The 18,919-nt window shown below is 35.1% G+C and overlaps 4 protein-coding genes across 6 annotated transcripts; 3 read left to right on the top strand and 1 right to left on the bottom strand.

Moving 5' to 3' along the window:
- The first annotated feature begins 2,210 nt into the window (after window positions 1-2,210).
- LOC111386450 (NDR1/HIN1-like protein 1) lies at window positions 2,211-3,077 on the top strand. Its single transcript, XM_023010921.1, has one exon. The coding sequence runs from the start codon at window positions 2,286-2,288 to the stop codon at window positions 2,913-2,915; it is 630 nt and encodes a 209-aa protein (XP_022866689.1). The 5' UTR covers window positions 2,211-2,285; the 3' UTR covers window positions 2,916-3,077.
- Window positions 3,078-4,940: 1,863 nt separating this feature from the next.
- Window positions 4,941-7,078, top strand: LOC111386446 (transcription termination factor MTEF1, chloroplastic). Of its 2 annotated transcripts, none has more exons than XR_002701228.1 (2): window positions 4,941-6,707; window positions 6,789-7,078. XR_002701228.1 is itself a non-coding variant. In XM_023010914.1 (2 exons), the coding sequence occupies exons 1-2, from the start codon at window positions 5,043-5,045 to the stop codon at window positions 6,792-6,794; spliced, it is 930 nt and encodes a 309-aa protein (XP_022866682.1). In that variant the 5' UTR covers window positions 4,942-5,042; the 3' UTR covers window positions 6,795-7,078. The 2 variants fall into 2 exon arrangements, 1 of the variants encoding a protein (XP_022866682.1); XM_023010914.1 differs by having other exon boundaries at window positions 4,942-5,966.
- Window positions 7,079-8,177: 1,099 nt separating this feature from the next.
- Window positions 8,178-13,108, top strand: LOC111386445 (transcription factor E2FA-like). Of its 2 annotated transcripts, none has more exons than XM_023010911.1 (14): window positions 8,178-8,727; window positions 9,539-9,731; window positions 9,917-9,970; window positions 10,052-10,137; window positions 10,204-10,292; window positions 10,579-10,654; window positions 10,929-10,981; window positions 11,064-11,114; window positions 11,199-11,247; window positions 11,405-11,470; window positions 11,542-11,618; window positions 11,744-11,963; window positions 12,413-12,479; window positions 12,560-13,108. In XM_023010911.1, the coding sequence occupies exons 1-14, from the start codon at window positions 8,488-8,490 to the stop codon at window positions 12,691-12,693; spliced, it is 1,455 nt and encodes a 484-aa protein (XP_022866679.1). In that variant the 5' UTR covers window positions 8,178-8,487; the 3' UTR covers window positions 12,694-13,108. The 2 variants fall into 2 exon arrangements, with proteins under 2 accessions (XP_022866679.1, XP_022866681.1); XM_023010913.1 differs by having other exon boundaries at window positions 8,181-8,727; window positions 10,600-10,654.
- Window positions 13,109-13,390: 282 nt separating this feature from the next.
- Window positions 13,391-17,031, bottom strand: LOC111386449 (probable carboxylesterase 15). The gene is made up of 3 exons (XM_023010919.1): window positions 16,897-17,031; window positions 16,219-16,808; window positions 13,391-13,899 (listed from the first exon to the last, which is right to left on the bottom strand). The coding sequence occupies exons 1-3, from the start codon at window positions 16,975-16,977 to the stop codon at window positions 13,593-13,595; spliced, it is 978 nt and encodes a 325-aa protein (XP_022866687.1). The 5' UTR covers window positions 16,978-17,031; the 3' UTR covers window positions 13,391-13,592.
- Window positions 17,032-18,919: the final 1,888 nt, after the last annotated feature.

Here is an 18,919-nt window from a genome sequence, read left to right as displayed (position 1 = left end):
AACACACCATTGGATCCTCCTATGGTTTGTATTTCAATTCCTAACTAGATGCCTTCTTTCATTTTCCATCTCTCTCTCTCTCTCTCTCTCCCAACTTTTCAACTTTTATGCTTTTGGTCGCAAAAAATTCCCGTCAATGAAATTTTTTATCACGCGCTTGATTCCCTTCCACCTTTTGAATTGTCTTTTTCATAGATTGTGAAGAACTTTAACCTTTTATTTGGAAATGAGTCATTTTATCGAATTTCCAAGACATCCACGACAAAAAAATTACTAGGACTGAAAAACTGAGAATTTGAGGGATAGTGTGCATGTGCGATATTCACTCTTTTCCGTCTTCCACTTTTTAGTTGTCCATTTCGTAATAATAAAAAATCTTAATCCTAATATTCAAAAAGGTGTTGTTTATGAAATTTAGACACCCCACAAAAAATTGTTGTGATTAAGATTGATCATTGCACGTGAAGACATATATACATACGAGTAATGATCATCATACGTTTAGGTGTTAGTGAGCCTTCAATGGAATTTGATACAATTTATTGTATTAGACGATAAAGTAAAAAGCTCGTTATCTTTTAACTTGATAATGATTAAAATCTAGGATCAACAACATTACTCTACATAGGGCTTTGATTGTTGTACACAAGAGTGTACATCAAGTTGTACACACCCTCACATGAGGAGGGCCCACGATTAACATTGGCCCCCTCATGTGAAAGGGGTGTAAGCTTGTACAACAAAAATTGTTGTACAAGTAGATTTACCCCACTACTACATATGCACACACGACTAACTCCAATGTGATACTTGGTTCAGAGGTTTCAAACTCCAAGGTTGATGTTGTAGGGACTTTTGCAAATGTAATAAAGAAGATTGGAATAAGCTCCAAATTGCAAGATAGAAGGTTGTTTTTTGGGGATCTGTCACCAGGTTTTTTATGCAAGGCCACCCATGTCTTTTGTTTAGTGGGTATCCCTAGACGCCTTTTGTACTATTTCAAGATGCCTTATCCCAACTTTTCTTTTTCCTTTTATGCATTTTTTTTTCTAACTACTAGTTCCCTTTGTGGGCTTTTTTTTTTCCCCCACATATAGAATAAAGAAAAATCAAATTGCTGCCAGTCTCTGTGACTCTCTCTTCTTATTCAGAATTTTGGTGTGTCCATCACTACACAGGCATTCTTATCAATTGTGAAAGGCTTACTGTAAATGTTTAGAGTTATAATCGTTTTGAATACTTTAGTGTTAGCAACAATATCGATTTTAAATCATTTAATTCTATTTTTTATTGAGCCTATCACTTTAATTGAGCTTATTATTTAGCGTCATTTAGACTAATGTTATAGCACCAGTTATATTAAATAATATTATTTTCTTTATATAAGAACAAACTTGTGTTTCTTTCCATTAATGATGCTTTAGGAAATCTTATTCTTCTTTTGAGACGGAGCCCTCTTTTTCTATATACGATACTTGAAAACTACATGATGAAGAATGTATATAATTTTTCATTTGAAACTTAAAATGACCTGCCCTCGAATTATGTTCAGTGTGTTAGACAAAATAAAAATTATGTAAATCGTTTATTCGGTTATCGTGTTTAATCTACTCCCAACTATGCCATTGATAGATTCTATAAGGATAGAATGCACATTTTCCTATAATCCAAACATCATATAGCAAGTTCCTTCCATCATGATAAGTGGACCCCAATCATAGAGGGCAATCACCACCGGACGGTCATGATTCATCACAAGCACTTTCACTTGACAAGCCTAAAATAATATACTTAAAAGTAAGATAATTCAAGTAACTTATCATGAGCAAGTTTATTTTTAAATTACTTATTTATTTAAACATAAATTTTAAATTTAATTTTTTCCACAGGTCTTTGCATTCTCAATCTACCAAGCACTTTTCCATCTTAAAAGGTGAAACATACTCTAAAATAAATTATGTCATTTGTAAGGTTTTTTTGACAAATATTGAAGTAGCACGCACCTCAGTCCTTATCATCCGTCAAAATATTTATGTACAAATAGTTTAATTACTCTAAAATAACCCACCATGTTTCCTACGTTGAGGTGCATGTCACTTTACCATCTGTCAAAACATTTATGTACAAATAATTTAATTAAAATAATCAACCTTGCACTCTAAGCCTATATAAATAGAAAACCACACCCTCCCCATTTGTCTTAGAACTCCTTAACCTCTCAACGACTCAGCTCCACCTTCAAGCACCACATCCTCCACCAGTGCCAAACCACCACCACTAGAATCATGGGGAATGAGAAATGCGCCGATCACCATGACGAGCAACGGATAATAATCCGGCGATGTTTCAGTGGCCTTCTAATCTTCACCGTCACCCTCCTATTAATAATCTTCCTAGTTTGGGCCATTCTCCAACCCAAAAAACCGCATTTTACCCTCCAAGACGCCATCATATTCGGCCTCAACGTCTCGTCCCCCAGCGTCATCTCCACCAGCATTCAAGTCACCATCAACTCTCGAAACCCTAATTCCAGAATCGGCATTTACTACGAGAAAATGCACGTCTACGCCACCTACCACAACCTGCAAATCACCTACTACACTGCCATTCCATCGGTATACCAAGGACACAAGGACTTCAACGTCTGGTCGCCGTTCATTTATGGAAATAGTGTACCCGTGGCACCATACAATGGCGTTGCCCTCAGCCTGGACAAATCCAACGGAGCCATTGAGCTGATCATCAAGATCAATGGACGTGTTAAATGGAGAGTTGGGTCCTTCATCTCCGACCAGTACCATCTCCACGTCACCTGTCCGGCGTATATACCCTTCGGAAATAGCCGGAATAGAGGGATTGTCCTCGGAAATGCAATCAAGTATCAGCTGTCACAGAGCTGTAGTGTCAATGTGTGATCAAGAAAATGGCTCATTTTTCTTCCTATAATAATTAACGCATTTATGTTATAATTTATATGCTTCTTTTTTTTTTTTAAGGCTTTTAATTAATGTTCTATGGATCATATAATTGTAAAATTTGCTGAAGAATAAGAAAGCAAAATTATAATTCTGTAGTCATTGACTGCCGATTATCTCTTCTCCACTGAGAAAGTGTCTGGAGTGTCGATTTTTCCTTTAGTATATAAAAGCTTCTTTATCATGTTGACTTTATGTTTACTCTTTTTCTGACGAGATAACTATGGCAATTAATAATATATTTATTAATTTGCTTATGAGTTTTTTTTATAAGGATTGTAAAGTGAAGACGTCGAATTGCTAGAAGCAACTTTATGAATTTCAGTTTTAATTAATAAATAATAAAACATGGTCTAACGTATCCATCATGTCATGAAATGATGGTGGTCGTATTTGAAACCAATTAGTTAAAAGAATTCCTTGGAACCAACCTCATAGATGCAACATGAAAACGTTTTTTTAAAAATAAAGATTTTTTTCTAAAAATATTGTAAATTAGAAAAAATGTTATTTGAAAAATATTTCCATGAAAGTGAGAAATTCACATTTATTATAGGTTGGGGATGGAGTGGCCGACTGGGCTGGTAGCCATATAGCTCCAATTCTTCCTTTTGTCTAGTGAAAAGATAAACGTAAAATTATTATTATTATTATTTTTTTGTGTATGCGAATCGTCAAAGATTCTAATGACAATCAATATATCATTACTTTGAATGAAATCACAAATTTTGATTCCATCTGTAATTATCGACAGATTGTTGTGATTCTCATGACAACGTTGTTGGTGATGTGACTTCATTATTAACGAAATGTTACTCACTTTCTTATTTAATACTAAATAATGGTAACATCAAATTTAGGGATGTGAGATGCCTTCCTTCGTCGAAAAGCATACTGAAGAATATTGTCAATAAAAAGTACACAAAATGACTCATGACCACGGTAACTCCACAAAGCACTTCAATTCGATTTTTGTGGAAATGCCTGAGGCTAATCATTCTACTCACCACCTCATCAAGCAAACCAGTATTGGAATTTCCTTTGGATACCTGTCCTCGTGCTTGCACCTTAAGACACAATTGTTTCATCAGCAAATTTATTCACTAGCACAAAATTATACCAACAAAATTCTTCTTGTTACCCTCTTTTTCCAGCCATATCCAAAAGGCCATGGCATGCATGGACTCATGAGCGAGCTAGATCTTGAATAAAGTCTTTGATCTATGGAGTGATAAAGGGTGAGTTCATCAATGCCCGGAGGGATGCAGGTTATCGAGGGGAAAAAAGAACGAACCACTGGAGTCCATGTCATGGGACTATTTGGATAATTGGCAGTACAATTGTGGGGAATGACAAATTTTATGTCAAATTTTGATTTTTCATTATAGCTTGCGTCGCACATAGAAAATCACAAAGCAACGAAGTCACCCTAATCCCCACACACCAAACTTAGAAAAATAACACTAGAAGAATTTTTGCTTTTTAACGGTCGACTTATCCTAAAAGACCTGCCTTAAAATGTACATATGATCAAATATCTATTTCAACACATTAGGTTCAAGTCCAACCCTCGCCTAATATTGGCTCAAGTTAAGTTATCTATTTCGGCACATTTGCAATAAGGATTAAGCCAAATGAACAGGCTCAATGACCGAGCCCATTCCAAGGAGAAATACTTTAGTAGGGTGATGGTACCATCACGTGATGCGATTGTCCAATGTCAAGGTGACACACTCTTATAGGATGATGCGATCATCCTACTGAAATATTTCTCCATTTCAAGAGCTGAAATGTCAGACCTCGATTGACAACATTTTGTATTATTATTATTTTCTATAACTTTCAATGAGAATTTGTCAGGTGTCTGTCTACCTTGTTATAAAGGGTTCTAGAACTTGGGTTGGGCCTTTCGGATATTTCAAGATTGGTCCAACGGAACCCTTCTACCTTTATCCTCGACTTGGATTTCCAGATAACAGAAAACCCACCGCCTTATCTCATCCCACCACTGGATAATTCTCCACTGCAAAATTCATTTCTCCCTCTCAGCCTAAAAATGTACTAACCATGCCAGAAACACTCCACCTCTACGCCACCGCCTCCTCCACCACCACTGCCGCCGCCCCCTTTCTTAATTCCCCTTCTATTTTCCGTCCCAAACACCTACATTTTCCCTCGCCTCCTCCCAAAAATGAAATCCCCCTATCAATTTCCCCTCCCCCTTCCCCCCCAATTCCCACCAAATCCTCTCAAATCCAAGAAAAACTCCTCTACTTAGACTCCCTTGGCATAGATTCCTTATACTGCCTACACGCAAATCCGTCTCTTCATTCTACATCCCTTTTGCAGCTGAAATCCACTGTGGAATTCCTTTTCTACCTGGGCCTGACCGCACAGAATCTCCGCCGCATTTTTCCCATGTGCCCGGAAATTTTAACCGTCCCTTTGTCCACTACAATTATTCCCGCCACTACTTTTCTTCTCCGGGAGGCCCACGTGGACGCCATCGACCTCCGCCAAGTCATCCGCCGCCGTCCCCGCCTTCTTATATGTTGCGTCGACCGCCAACTCCGGCCCACGTTGTACTTCCTCCAGGGCACAATTGGCATCGACGATGTAAGCAAGTGTGCTCCACTCTTGTCCTGCTCAGTGGAATCCAAGTTCATCCCCCGGATTGAGTACTTGCAGAAGCTAGGTTTCTCCTATAAGGATACCATTACCATGTTTCGGAGGTTCCCATCATTGTTTTGTTACAGTATTAAGGAGAATTTCGAGCCTAAATTCGATTACTTTGTAGTTGAAATGGGTCGAGAATTGAAGGAATTGGTAGTGTTTCCTCAATACTTTTCGTTTAGCTTAGAGAATAGGATAAAGCCGAGGCACAAAATGTGCGTCGAGAAGGGTGTGTGTTTAGCATTGCCAACGATGTTGAAATCATCAGAAGCTCGGTTCCGGGATAGGTTGGAGGTGTGTTGTAGTTCTTCCATGCCGGTGAGGACCTCTGCCTTGTGGTGTACAAATGCAAACATTATTGGTGATAATGATCCATAGATAAAGAAAATTTTCTTGATAAATAGCACCATTTGTTTATACAAAAAAAATTCTTACTCAATTTCCACTGATTGCAGATAAATTTCGTTCCATGTCTTTAATTTATTCTCTTACGAGTTTGTGTTCTTGAAACTGGATATCCTGTTAGAAGTTGTACAGAATTAGTGTTAACTTAAGCATCTTATCCCATTTTAAAGCAACTTTCGCCACTTTCCACAACTATTAATTGAATCAGATTTCTTCATTTCATTAGGGGGAGGACACTAATCCTCCTGATCAAACAGATTCGAAATACTACTTGTTTAGAACAGATCCGATATTGTTCTCTACTTGCGGCATCAAAAGCAGGACCTTTTTCTCATTTTGTTTGAATTGGGCCAAATAGAGAAGGAAGTACATAAAATAAATAGAGTAAGGGTTTCAAACCTTTTTAATATTTTGGTTTATGGACTTCTCGCTCTACCAAGTACCAAAGGCCATAGGAGTCAGGCAGAGATCGTTATACAATTACAATCTGTTTTTGCTCAATGGATTCATCATTGTAGTAATGGGAAGAATCAAGTTGTAGACATCAAAGTTATTAAATGCACGAAACTTAGATTCTTTAGTGTCATTTGTTTTAAGCTTACGCCTCGACTTACTGAGCCCTATGACACAAGGTCAAGTCTCAAGGCAGCTGAGGTGTGCATTTGTTGTCTTTGCCTTGTTCCATTTGTTAAGTCTCAAGGCAGCTGTCTTACATATTCCCTTCACTGATTACAGAACTAAATGGAAGCACCCCGGAGAACTCAGCACGGGGATTGGTTGTTTGGTGGTTATGTATGGGATGCCCAGGCACTGATTTCCACAACTTGTGCAAAAAAAAGGACGTGTTTTGTGATGTACTCGATCTAGGATTGAGTTGTGTGGTATTACATTTTAAATGGTCCATGGATAGTTTGTTCTCTATGAGCTAGATGAATGAAATATTCAGTTAAGCAAGTCCAACAGTTATCGGCATACTGGATTTATCTTTTCAGTTTTCCTTAAAACAAGTGTCTGGTTCTTTACTTTCCCCGTTTTTCTTTTTCAAGAACTGCTATACATATTACTTGGAAGCATAGAGAAATGCATTGCCCTTAGGGCATTCACGGCGAATCCTTGATTACTTTATTCTTGATACTCGTTCTTTGCTGGAGTTGCTTTCGAGTTCTTAAAATTTAGTTAAAGCGGGATTTATACGTGCAGTTGAAAAATAATCAAAGCGTGATGAAGTTGCAATTGTTCCATAGTTTGATATGGCTATGAATCGCCGTGAAAATTCTAGTGTGTGTTGCACAATTGTGATTTTTGCCAAACTTGCAATTGCACAAGTAGTGATCAATTCACTTTGTTCCAATTGATTGAGAACCGTTACTTTCACAACTGAGATTCCTAGTTCAAAGATTGGTATTGGTACCTTCCTCTCCTGGGTGGCAAACAGGTTGAGCCATTTCCAGGTTCGGCTTGTCTCGGTTCGATTCATGGACAATTCAAACTTGTTTTTAGATGAGTTACAGATTGAGCTTAGTGGCTCGAGGACAGGCTCATGTTACTAATTTCTTTGAAAAATCAGCCAGCTTGTGGATGTTTCGACTTGTGGATACAGCTTGACCTGTGTTGACCTGAACCGAGTCGGCTTTCTTTGATACATTGCCACTTCTACTCCCATCCACTGCTTTCCTGAAGTAAATGTAAGCTGAAATAGTATCTTATAATGACATCTGCACCTTTTTCTTAACTCTATTCACCAATAATTTCTTATAATCATGGCTAATTGAATTTGATACAAGTCCGATGTTTCTTTCTTGAAATATCAAGAAAACATATTTGTAAAGCATGACCTCGTACTTGCTTAAACTTGAATGATGTGTCCACATCTTTTTTCATCACATTTTCAGGTATATTCCAGGAGATGAGTGAATGTTTTTTTGTTTTTGTTCTTATAAAGGAGAAAATAAAATTAAAAGTACATTCATTTCATTATGCAACAATGTTCAATAATTAAAGTGCATTCCTAGTTTTAACCTAGGAAAATAAATTTTTTAATAAGACGAAAATATGTCTAATTTTGTAGAAAGCTTTAAATATTAGTAATTAACGAAATCCCTGTTTTTAAACTGTTAACGCAAAAAAATAATAATAATAAAAATAAAAAATAAAATCAGCACTTGGAGCAGAATGGAAGAAAACCGGCCTTTGATAGGTAAATGTACAAGAACTCCATAAATACAAGGACCTACTTGAAAACCTCCCAAATTATTCGTTTCATTTTTCTCATTTTCTCTCCACTTCCCTCCATATCTATACGAACCAAAATTCCTCCTCCTCCTCCCAGTCACACTTTCACCGTGGAAAATTACAAAACCCTCATTTTCCCTCCCTCAACAAATCTAAACCCCTTGAATAGATCATCAATTGGATTTAATTGATACTTGTTTAGATGACCGGACAAGAAGCCCCGACTCGCGAAGCGGTGCCGACGCCTCCAGCTGCGGCGGGGAACGGTCAGATCATCTACCAGCAGCAGACGCCTCCAACGGCTATCAGGCGGCACCTCCCCTTCGAATCCATGAAGCCGCCGTTTGCTCCCCACGATGACTACCACCATTTCTGTACTCCCGGTCGAGCTCCCGCCTCCTCCTCAAGTCATCCTTCAGATGCTGTTGTAGTCAAGTCTCCTGTACGTTCTCATTCTCTATTATACTTTCTTCCTCACTGAATTTGCTTACTTTTTGTAATTATCTTTATTCTGTTATTAATTTCTTGGATGAATGTGATTTCATTGCTATATTTCTATATGATTGTTCGTATTTTAGATAGGTTTATGGCAAATTTGAGCTATAATTTTTATATTATTTAACTTACTGAGCATAAATTTTGCAAGATTTATAATCACGACGTTGATAGATATATCTACATATAGAACAAAACATAGTACATCTATAATTCTCAAATGAAATTGCATTCCTTCCAAAATTCAATACCAAAGTCTAGGAACGTGGCAGAGCGTTGAGGCAACGAGAATTCAACTGGAAATCACTTGCCTGAATTCCAGTCAATGACAGAGCTATTATTGTTTAGAATTTTCAATTCATAACCTCTTACTCCAGATTTACACAAGTTTTTGTTTCCCATTTTATTTAAAACAACTGCTAGTGACTTGAAGTTGAACTCTCTTTTATGTTTATTTCGGTTTGTGGACTCCCTTAAGGATATTGCTATGTATCTAACAAATATAGAGGTGGTGTTATCCTTAAGGATATTGCTATATATCTAACAAATATAGAGGTGGTGTTATATAAGTGGCACGTGCATAAAAAACTCAATATTTCCATGTTAATTGAAATGACAGTTGCATTGCAAACCAGTTCTATTTGATTTTCTTTTAATATTTCCCCTAGTGGCACCTCGTGAAGTTTGTGTATTTTATTTCGACATTTTGTTCTTGGTTCCTTTACTAACTCCATGTCCAACTGATTGGTGTCTCTCAGGCTTTAAAGCGAAAAAAAGGGTTTGAAAACAATAAGTTTGAGTCTAGTGAAAAGACAGCAAGTCCTGCATACAATGATGCGGCTAGCGGTCCCTTCCTTACACCTATATCTGGGAAAGGAGGAAAGATAGCTGGCAGGTCAAAGGTCGCAAAGAACAATATATCTTCATCTCCAACTCCTGCTTCCAGTGTTGGTGAGTTACATAGTTAATTTATCAACAGCAATGGGATCATTTTCTTGATAGAAATTGCTTACAAGTGTATTATTTTGAGTCCAAATATCTGCAGTTGTTGATGAATGATCATTAAGATTTTATTTATAAATTCACAGTTACATTTGTATAGCAACATATAACATGATGATTTTTTGTATTTGCAGATACTCCCTTAACTCTTACTCCTGCTGGCAGCTGCCGCTATGATAGTTCCTTGAGTAATCTTGTTACCTAATATTTGGTATTTGAAATATCAACCTTTAGTTGCACAAGTGATAAATATATGCCATGCTTCTCAGGTCTTCTAACAAAGAAATTCATCAATTTGATAAAGTATGCAGAAGATGGTATTCTCGATTTAAACAAAGCTGCTGACACTTTGCAGGTGATTTAATTTCTAGATTATTTGTCTTTTCAGATTCAGAAAATTCATTGTAGTGTGGTTGTACAGGTGCAGAAGAGACGAATATATGACATAACAAATGTCCTTGAAGGAATTGGTCTCATTGAAAAGAAGCTTAAGAACAGAATTCACTGGAAGTAAGTCTGTATTTCATTTACAGAAAAAACTTGAGCCCTGTTTGAGCCGCATTCTTTCAAAAAAATACATTCTTCATTTCAACCACAAATTCTTCAATAAAATAATATTACACGCAAATCTAAAACTTTTTCTTATTTTTTAACCACACATTCTTCATCAATATTCTATTCCAAAATACATTCTTTCAAAATAATGTGGCTCAATCACGCCCTTGGTATAATGCTTTTACCTTTCAACGGAGCATATTATTATCAATAAGATAGTGACATTTGAAGCTTAATGAAGATCCATATCATTACTCATTAGGGGATTTGATCCTTCAAAACCTGGACAAGTGGACAGTGACAGTACTCTTTTGCAGGTACGTGGAAGAAGAAAGGCTAACCCTCATGTATTTCACGTATTTTGTTCCATATATTGCCCATTGAGTAGAATTAAACTTGGACTTTCCTAAGTATTCATGTATCTTGATATTTTTCTTTTCCTTTTACCTGCAATTTTATTGTATTATAAGTTTACTTGTATGAAGTTAAGCCTCATTGCCAAAGTCGGGTTGGCTTTTGCATGTAAAAAGTCAAATTAAATTTACTTGCATGCAAATAATTAGCTTTATGATTCTTCTCGTCTGTTTACAGGCAGAAATTGAAAACCTTTCCGTGGAAGAAAGAGGACTGGATGAGCAAACAAGGTTAAGGATTCATTGTATTGTTAAACAATTCATGCTGCTTTGTTCAAATTAATGTGTATGTTGATCTTTCAAGCTGTTGCAGAGAAATGCAAGAAAAATTGAGGGATTTGAGTGAAGATGAAAATAATCAAAGGTAAAATTCTGCCTAGCATTATTTGAACTGAGTAATACAAATTTCCTTTTTCACTAATACACATTTTAATGGTAACTATTTTAGATGGCTTTTTGTGACTGAAGACGATATCAAGGGATTGCCTTGTTTCAAGGTCCAATTTTCTTGTCCTTTTTTAATGTGTAGCACCATTCTTTATTATCATGATGATTGATAGAAGAGAGGAATATTTATGTCTCTGGAAAATACATTTTCTTTCATTATGTACAGATTTCTATAGTGCTTAACTTCGCAGGCTTTGGTACTGACAGGATGAAACCCTGATAGCAATTAAAGCTCCGCACGGGACCACCCTTGAAGTTCCAGATCCTGATGAGGTAAATCTAGAAAATGGAAAGCTTTACTGTGGATGTTTCTGATTATGAAGATTTTTTTTTGTCATATATAGGCTGTTGATTACCCACAAAGGAGATACAGAATAATACTCAGAAGCACAATGGGTCCTATTGATGTTTACCTTGTTAGGTACTATTACAATTTCCTTTTTGATTCTCCTGACCCCTGACATGTTAATCACCCTCCCTTATTCATATCTTTTTGTTTTCGTAATTTTTTTCCCTTATTGGAAACCTCTTCCACCAAAACTTAAGTCAATTTGAGGAGAAATTTGAAGAGATAAATGGTGGTGAACCATCTACAAGCTTGCCTCTTGGTTCAAGTGATAATCCCGCAACACAAGGAGCCTTGTTGGCAAGCAGTGGGAAGGAGATTGAAGCTCAAGCCCAAGATGACCATAGAATAAACTCTGATTTTGGTGCTTTACAAGAGTGTGCCGGAGGAATGACGAAGATTGTCCCTTCAAATATTGATGTAAGTGTGGCTGTTCTGAATGTAAATGTTTAACATGCTGTGGATATACACAATATTTATATAAAAGTGAACTTGGGAAGCAATTTTAAATTTGTGAAAGGATACAAGTAATGAGATGTGTGATTGACTACACTAGAATGAATAAGATAAAACTGAGAACCAAAATGTTTTATGTAGTCGATTGTGAGTGCAAATAGAGATGGACCTGACCGAGTGGAGATAAATGATTCATGTAATCAATTCCAAATATTTTTTGGAATAGGCTTAATTTGTTGCAACAATGTGACTGAGATAAAGTGCCTGACTCACTGCTGTTCAGTTAACCTGTTAAAGGTTTTATTAATCATATGGCTGTGCATTTTCTCCTAATTCAATTAGACATATATTTGATTATATCTAATAGTATATTTTTATTCTATCTGAATGTACAATTTTTTCTGTTGTCACAGAATGATGCAGATTATTGGCTTCTATCAGATGCAGATGTTAGCATCACAGACATGTGGAAGACAGATTGTATCCTTTTTCGAGTGCTCATCTTATTTTCAACACATTTTTTTTCCCTTGAAATGCTAATTCCTTAACTACAATTGCAGCTGTTGTAGGGTGGAATGGGGTTGATATGCTTGATGACGAGTTTGGAATGGCTTCTATCGTCACACCAAGGCCACAGACTCCACCTTCTGGTGTTGCTGATGTGCCTACTGTTGTTAGTTTGCCACCTAGGTGATTTTGCTTTGTTTGATTGTTTAGACAAACCTTACCATGTCAACCCGAGAGGTTAAATAGTCATTGCCAGTATTTGTTGGTAGATTGCTGATTCATTTCAGTCATTTTGACACATAATACACAAGGCAATAACTCTACAATGAAAGAAGGAAAAACAGGACGAGGAACGTGGAAATATGATTCGATTGTACATCTGTTTGTGATCTGTTTCGGAAGAGTAGGGAAGAATAGAAGAAAAATCAAGGACCTGTGGATTTCTGTATCTCATTTGCAGGAAATTTCTGATAGGAACTGTAATAACTTCAATTACATCCTTAGCCTCTGGTATGAAGTATTTGGTAGTGAAGAGATCATGTGTTCTCATCTTTCCGCAGTTTAGGAATGAAATGATAAAAAAGTACATATTTGCCAGTAAATTTCTGTCATTTAGATACAATTTTAATTCTATATATCTATTTAATTCTTCTATTTGAGTCCATTATTTCCTAGTCATTTTTGGAATTTTACTGTTAGTCTAAAGAAAAAGAGAGATGAAAATAGTGTAATTGGGGTTTTAGCTCAAACCACAGGCTAAAAACTTGTGCTTGATACTAGGTGGCCACGGCGCACAAGCCCAACCAGTACCACCTTGAAGTGTGTGGTCGAGGCTGTCTTTGTGGATCGTATTCGGGAGGATATGGTTTAGGCTAGGCCTCGTGTTGTTGAACCGTAATGCACTTATATCCATAATAATTTATAAATGAGGTTTAAAGTCATAATTCTTGTACACACTTCATCTAACAATAATAGGCATTCTACTTTGACAAATATCTCTAAATTTCTTCCCCACATACGCTTCTAGCTAACACAAGCATACGCATAGAGCACGTCTAGATACCCCACATATTGTTGGCATCATTTTTACTTGGAGTTTTCAGACATGAAATGTTTTATTTCTTCCAACACTTTGTTTGCCAGTTCTGAGAAAGGGTCATTTGTGAAGAAACCATGTTGTTTTCCTTGGTATTCAACATATTTAATTTTCTTTCCTATTTCTTCAAGTCTTTTTGCATAGTCCTCAATTCTGTCCTTCATCACTTCACGTTCTCCTACCAACACCAATATTGGGTCAAGCATTATTGATTCAAGTTTTGGGCTATAAGGCCCAAATGGGTTTGCCAGGGGATGGTCCGCAGTGTCTCCAGCTGGTATTGATAGCCTCCAAAATCTGTTAATTGGGAGAAAATTAGAAACTATGGTACATAATTGTACGTTTGATACACAGTATAATTATACATAAAGGTCTTCGATTAGACAATTATAAGTAATCCTTCTACAACAACTCTTTGATCAAACAAAAATCGAGATTGGATGAGACAATTGTGACGAGTGCTTAAGGTTCAAAGAGCACATAGATAGTGAGTGTAACATCTTGTCACCTAAAACTTGTCATACTTTAATATATAAAACATATTCTTACTTATAATGTTAGGTAACACTTATCCAAATTTAATCCCATTAATAATCCTATCGATCAATATGTTTAATAAAAAAATAATTTTGATTTTGACTTACGGCCAATATTGTTTATGGTACATGAATAGGAGTCATCTTTTATAATGACAAGCCACTATCTAACAATGGAAGAACTTGAAATTATTTTATTATAATGGGAATTAAAAGGTGTATTCCACATAGATTACCCGTTTTGAGATGATTTTCGACCCTACTAGATCTTCTGAAAAGGGTACAATACATGATCAAATCAAGCATGCATATTCCCAAATATTGATAATTGCTAATGTTTGAGACTATTTTTGATAAAATCAAATTTTAAAGAAATGTGACATTACAATCATGCCTGAATTTGAATATATTTTGCAATTTGATTAAGATTATTCACATTTCACTTCTGCATATTAAAAATTATTAATTTTCTGAAAAAAGAAGGGTCAAATACATTGGCCATCATTACATACTCGATTAAGTTTTTCCGTTGATTACTAAACTTTATTTTGTTTTGAATTAACTCTTGAACAAATTCGGTTTGAACTCATTGTTCCGACCATGTTTGTTAATTTGACTAACAGAACAAATTAGCTATTTTTCAATTAGGTTGTCACGCCAACTTTGTCACCGGTGAAATTAATTAACATGTATGGACGGATTGACCAACTTGAAACGAAAGTTTTTCCAATGACTTCAATGATCTAATTTAAATCAAAAGCAATTTTTTAGTCTCAAAAATCACTTCTAACTTTTCAAAAGCACGCCAAAGAGTCCCTAACTATCTTTTCAAGTAGTAAAGTAAAATAAAAATAAAAACTAAGGTATAAATCACGTATTAACAAGGTGCAATATATTTTACTACTCACATGATGTATTTTGTACGCAAACTAAATATGACTAAGTTCTAAAATTACAACTTTATTACACAATTCGTCCTTAATTTATAAAGTTCAGTCCAATATACTAAGCCCCCATTTGGTACCCTTTTTTTCAAAATGCATTTTTCTCTCTCTTCTTTTTAACCACGTATTCTTTATTAAAATAATATTACACGTAAATAAAAAAAAAATTTTTATTTTTCAACCACACACTTCCCATCAAATTACTATTCTAAAATACTTGTTTACATAAAAATGGTTTTCAAACACCCCTAAATGTATATTATTTCGTATACAAATTTTAAAATTGTTAGGATTGTGACAACCACTTCTACATAATATGATAAACACCTAGAGAGGGTCCAAACAACTTTCCAAGGTATATTCCATAAAATCATAGGTCGGTTAGGTCCACCTCCCATGAGAAAGGGGTGGCTGTTAGATAAGATAGAAAAGCCAATCTTGGGATTGTGGCTATTAGTGGATTCATAGATATTCCTCAATTTTAAGACTAAGTCCACATTCAAAGGGCCAACAATATTAATCTTTTCAAAACCAACCACACAGAGATAGATTGAGGCATTGCATGTGTGCAAGAATTATGTTCAACTCCCACACTCCATCTCTTGTCTTAATCCCACTAACACTTTTAGCAATCTCTATCATTATTATTTAAGTCATTTTCATTAAAAAGAATCAAGATCCAATTATTAATTTTGAGTTGATTAATGTACGATTCAAAATTATAATCACATAAATTTTTCGCTTTTTAATTAGGTATGGTGCTTATATTCATTGGACCATGATTAAAACAAGTGCATACATATACGGTCCAAAAAATGACCTAAAAGAGTGTGTTTACTAAGGAAAACATATGCTATAAATATTTATTATACACAAGGAATTATGCGAAAATTATCGGACTTCCATTTTGCAATGAATAGAAATTTCGTTTTGGTAGAGCACAACTCCACCTGTTCCAAGTGGAACAGCAAAAAAAGAAAAGTCGGATATTATAGTATAATCGTGTATTTTAATCCATATGCAATCCTTGATGATCATCCAAATCAAATGCATGAAATCAAAAGGAATATTTGTAACCCATGCAATGCAAAATTTGGACGTAAAACAAAAATTAAACTTAAACTTAAATTCCTTACCTGTCAAGAACCTCCAAGTTAAGGTAGGGTTCCGGCGGACCCTCTACTTCCGATTTGGTTTTCTCAGTACCACCAAAAAATGGTGCCATTAGCACATAGCCCCTAACCCTTACCGGGCTCAACTTCGGCGACCCTGGTCCTAGCTTAACCGCCAAATGGTGAGCTAGGTTTCCCCCTGAGGAGTCTCCCAATAAGAAAACCCGGTCAAAATCAACCTCATCAGATAACCATGGATCAGCACCGTTCAATAAAGCCTGAGTTTGGAGCCATTTAACTGCATTCATTGCATCATCCATGGCTGCCGGGAGGCGGTGCTCCGGCGCCAGGCGATAGTCTGCTGAGATAACCACCGCTGGTAGTGCTGAAGAGAGGCGGAGGCAGCTATTATGACAGTTGGGCCATGTGCGTGAACCAAGACAGAAGCCGCCTCCGTGGAAGAAGTAAAGAATTGGGAGTTTGGCGGCTGCGGTGGGACTAGAAGTAGACCGCGGCTTGTAGAGGCGGAGAAAAAGATTGTGTTTCTCATCATATAGACAATCTTTCCATATTGCAGAGCCGTCGTCTTGGACTTTAATGGGAAAATTTGTTACCTGTTAATCGTAAAATCACACTTCGATTAAACATGAAAATAATACTCAAGTTTTGACTACTCATCTTAACAAAATTGATCGATAATACCTCGGACCGGAAAATGGAGCCATCGCTGTAAACTTGGATTATACCTAGACAATCTTCCACAAGATGAGCCAGAGAACCCATTTCTCTCTTTTTCTGTGTGTGTATAGGAGTTTCTTCTGGTGGAGAAGATGATTAACAGACAAGCAAAACGAAGAGGATGAATAAATAGGCATGAAATTAGGGGACATGCAAGAGATAAATAAATGTCTAAAGGTTATTTTTGTAATTATGTTAGGTTAATGCGGACAAATTTTGAGTACTGACGTCCACGTCACTTGGAATTTTTATTTTACAATTTATTTTATCGTATTCTCATACTCAAATTTCTAACAATTAGCACTTAGTCTTGATATTTGTAGGTGCTTATATAGAGAGCGAAGAATTTTGGTTTCCCTTTTTCTTCTGTTTTGCATCATCCTAACGAACATTTGAATTGTAATCCCCGTCATAGACAAAATGTACTAATTAAATGAAAGGATAGGAATAAAAATACGAAGGAAAAAAATGTTGAGAACATAAGTGCGACGATAAACAAAAATTTTGAACATTTGGTGCAATTAACCCTTTTTCTGAAGTATTGTAACAAAAATAAATGTTGTAACAATATAAAAATTCTTACTAAATTACCATAACCAAAATGACATAGATAACCACTCCACGTACACCTAAACCTTGTTTGTCTACTATTATTTGTTGAAAATGAGTTATTGAATAGTGAATTTTTGAAAAATGTGATTTAAATATAGAAAAAAATTGAATTTACGAGCAAAATATTTTATTATGATAATGTAGTTGAAAATAAATTTGAAAAAAAATAAATTGAAATAATGGTAGACAAGCATGGACTTAATTTTACGTATATTTAAATTTACTTATAATTACATTTTTTGATTTTTTAAATAAGCCCTTGTTTGAAACTCTTTAAAATTTTAATACATTTTTCTCTATCTTATTTTCAATCACATATTTTTAATAAAATAATATTATACATAAATCAAAAAAAAATCTTTCGTTTTTAATAACACATTCTCTAAAAAAAATACTATTTCATGATATATTTTACCAAAATTTGTCTTCGTAATGGGGCTCAAACAAGGGTTAAGTAATTCCTTTATCAATCAAAACTGAAAATTAATAAGTTATCGAGTAAGACTAGTTACTTTCAAAATATATAACTTTCGACGCTTTAAAATGTTTGAAAGTAACAAAGATTTGTTCTTAAGCGTAGCCAAATAAGTTCTAAGTAAAGGCATAAATTTCCGTACCTAAAAAGTTTGCCAAATATACTTTTCTTCCACTCGGCAAGCACTTTTATTCTCCATTTATTGCTTTTGAGAATAATGAGGGGAAAAAAAAAAGTACAAAAGATATAATAAGTAGAATTCGTCCAAATTCTATTTTACTCTCTTTTGTTGAAATTCAACCACATGATAATGATAATGATCTAATAATCATTAGAATGAAAGACAAATTTTCTAGTTATGTAATTCATTGATCTTTTTCTTCTTTTCAATAGCTAGTTTGACCTTTTTTTTATTACATGCTTATTTTTGGAATCTAGTATAATTTACATTTATTTAATTTATTAAAAGAACTATTATTTACAAACATGAATTTAAAATTTATTATAAAATCTTTGAAATTAAAAATTTAAATCAATAATAAGAGCCTGTTTGAGCCCAATTTTTTCACCAAAAAAATTGATTTTTTGACCGTTATTTCACTATTCCAAACGTCATATTTGACTTCTTCTCTCACAAGTGAATCCCACTTTTTTTCTAACGGTCAAAAAATCGCTCTCAAACAGGCTCTAAAGTAGAGTTCAAAAAGCTACTCAATCAAGTCAACTAATATGTTCAAATTAAAGATCCACGAATAGTCATTTTTCTATATTTAATTAAAATAAAAAGATATCATAGCTTCAAATTCAAATTACCACGATTCCACGAACCAAAACAACAAAATAAAACACAAAAATGTAATTTGACAATATTTTTAATAAATTTAGAGTCGATTTTATAGT

This window comes from Olea europaea, unplaced genomic scaffold (genome assembly GCF_002742605.1).
Source record: "Olea europaea var. sylvestris unplaced genomic scaffold, O_europaea_v1 scaffold3550, whole genome shotgun sequence".
Lineage (NCBI taxonomy): Eukaryota > Viridiplantae > Streptophyta > Magnoliopsida > Lamiales > Oleaceae > Olea > Olea europaea.
This window is presented reverse-complemented; position numbering and strand designations above follow the sequence as displayed.

What these genes read in the sequence shown, in the direction of transcription:
- LOC111386450 (XM_023010921.1), top strand. Translation starts at nt 2,286, where the DNA reads ATGGGGAATGAGAAATGCGCCGATCACCATGACGAGCAACGGATAATA.
- LOC111386446 (XM_023010914.1), top strand. Translation starts at nt 5,043, where the DNA reads ATGCCAGAAACACTCCACCTCTACGCCACCGCCTCCTCCACCACCACT.
- LOC111386445 (XM_023010911.1), top strand. Translation starts at nt 8,488, where the DNA reads ATGACCGGACAAGAAGCCCCGACTCGCGAAGCGGTGCCGACGCCTCCA. An exon ending in AACTCCTGCTTCCAGTGTTG is followed by an intron (nt 9,732 to 9,916) that starts GTGAGTTACATA and finishes TTGTATTTGCAG; the next exon opens with ATACTCCCTTAACTCTTACT. An exon ending in GGACTGGATGAGCAAACAAG is followed by an intron (nt 10,982 to 11,063) that starts GTTAAGGATTCA and finishes AAGCTGTTGCAG; the next exon opens with AGAAATGCAAGAAAAATTGA.
- LOC111386449 (XM_023010919.1), bottom strand. Translation starts at nt 16,977, where the DNA reads ATGGGTTCTCTGGCTCATCTTGTGGAAGATTGTCTAGGTATAATCCAA. An exon ending in GCTCCATTTTCCGGTCCGAG is followed by an intron (nt 16,809 to 16,896) that starts GTATTATCGATC and finishes TACGATTAACAG; the next exon opens with GTAACAAATTTTCCCATTAA. An exon ending in AACTTGGAGGTTCTTGACAG is followed by an intron (nt 13,900 to 16,218) that starts GTAAGGAATTTA and finishes CCCAATTAACAG; the next exon opens with ATTTTGGAGGCTATCAATAC.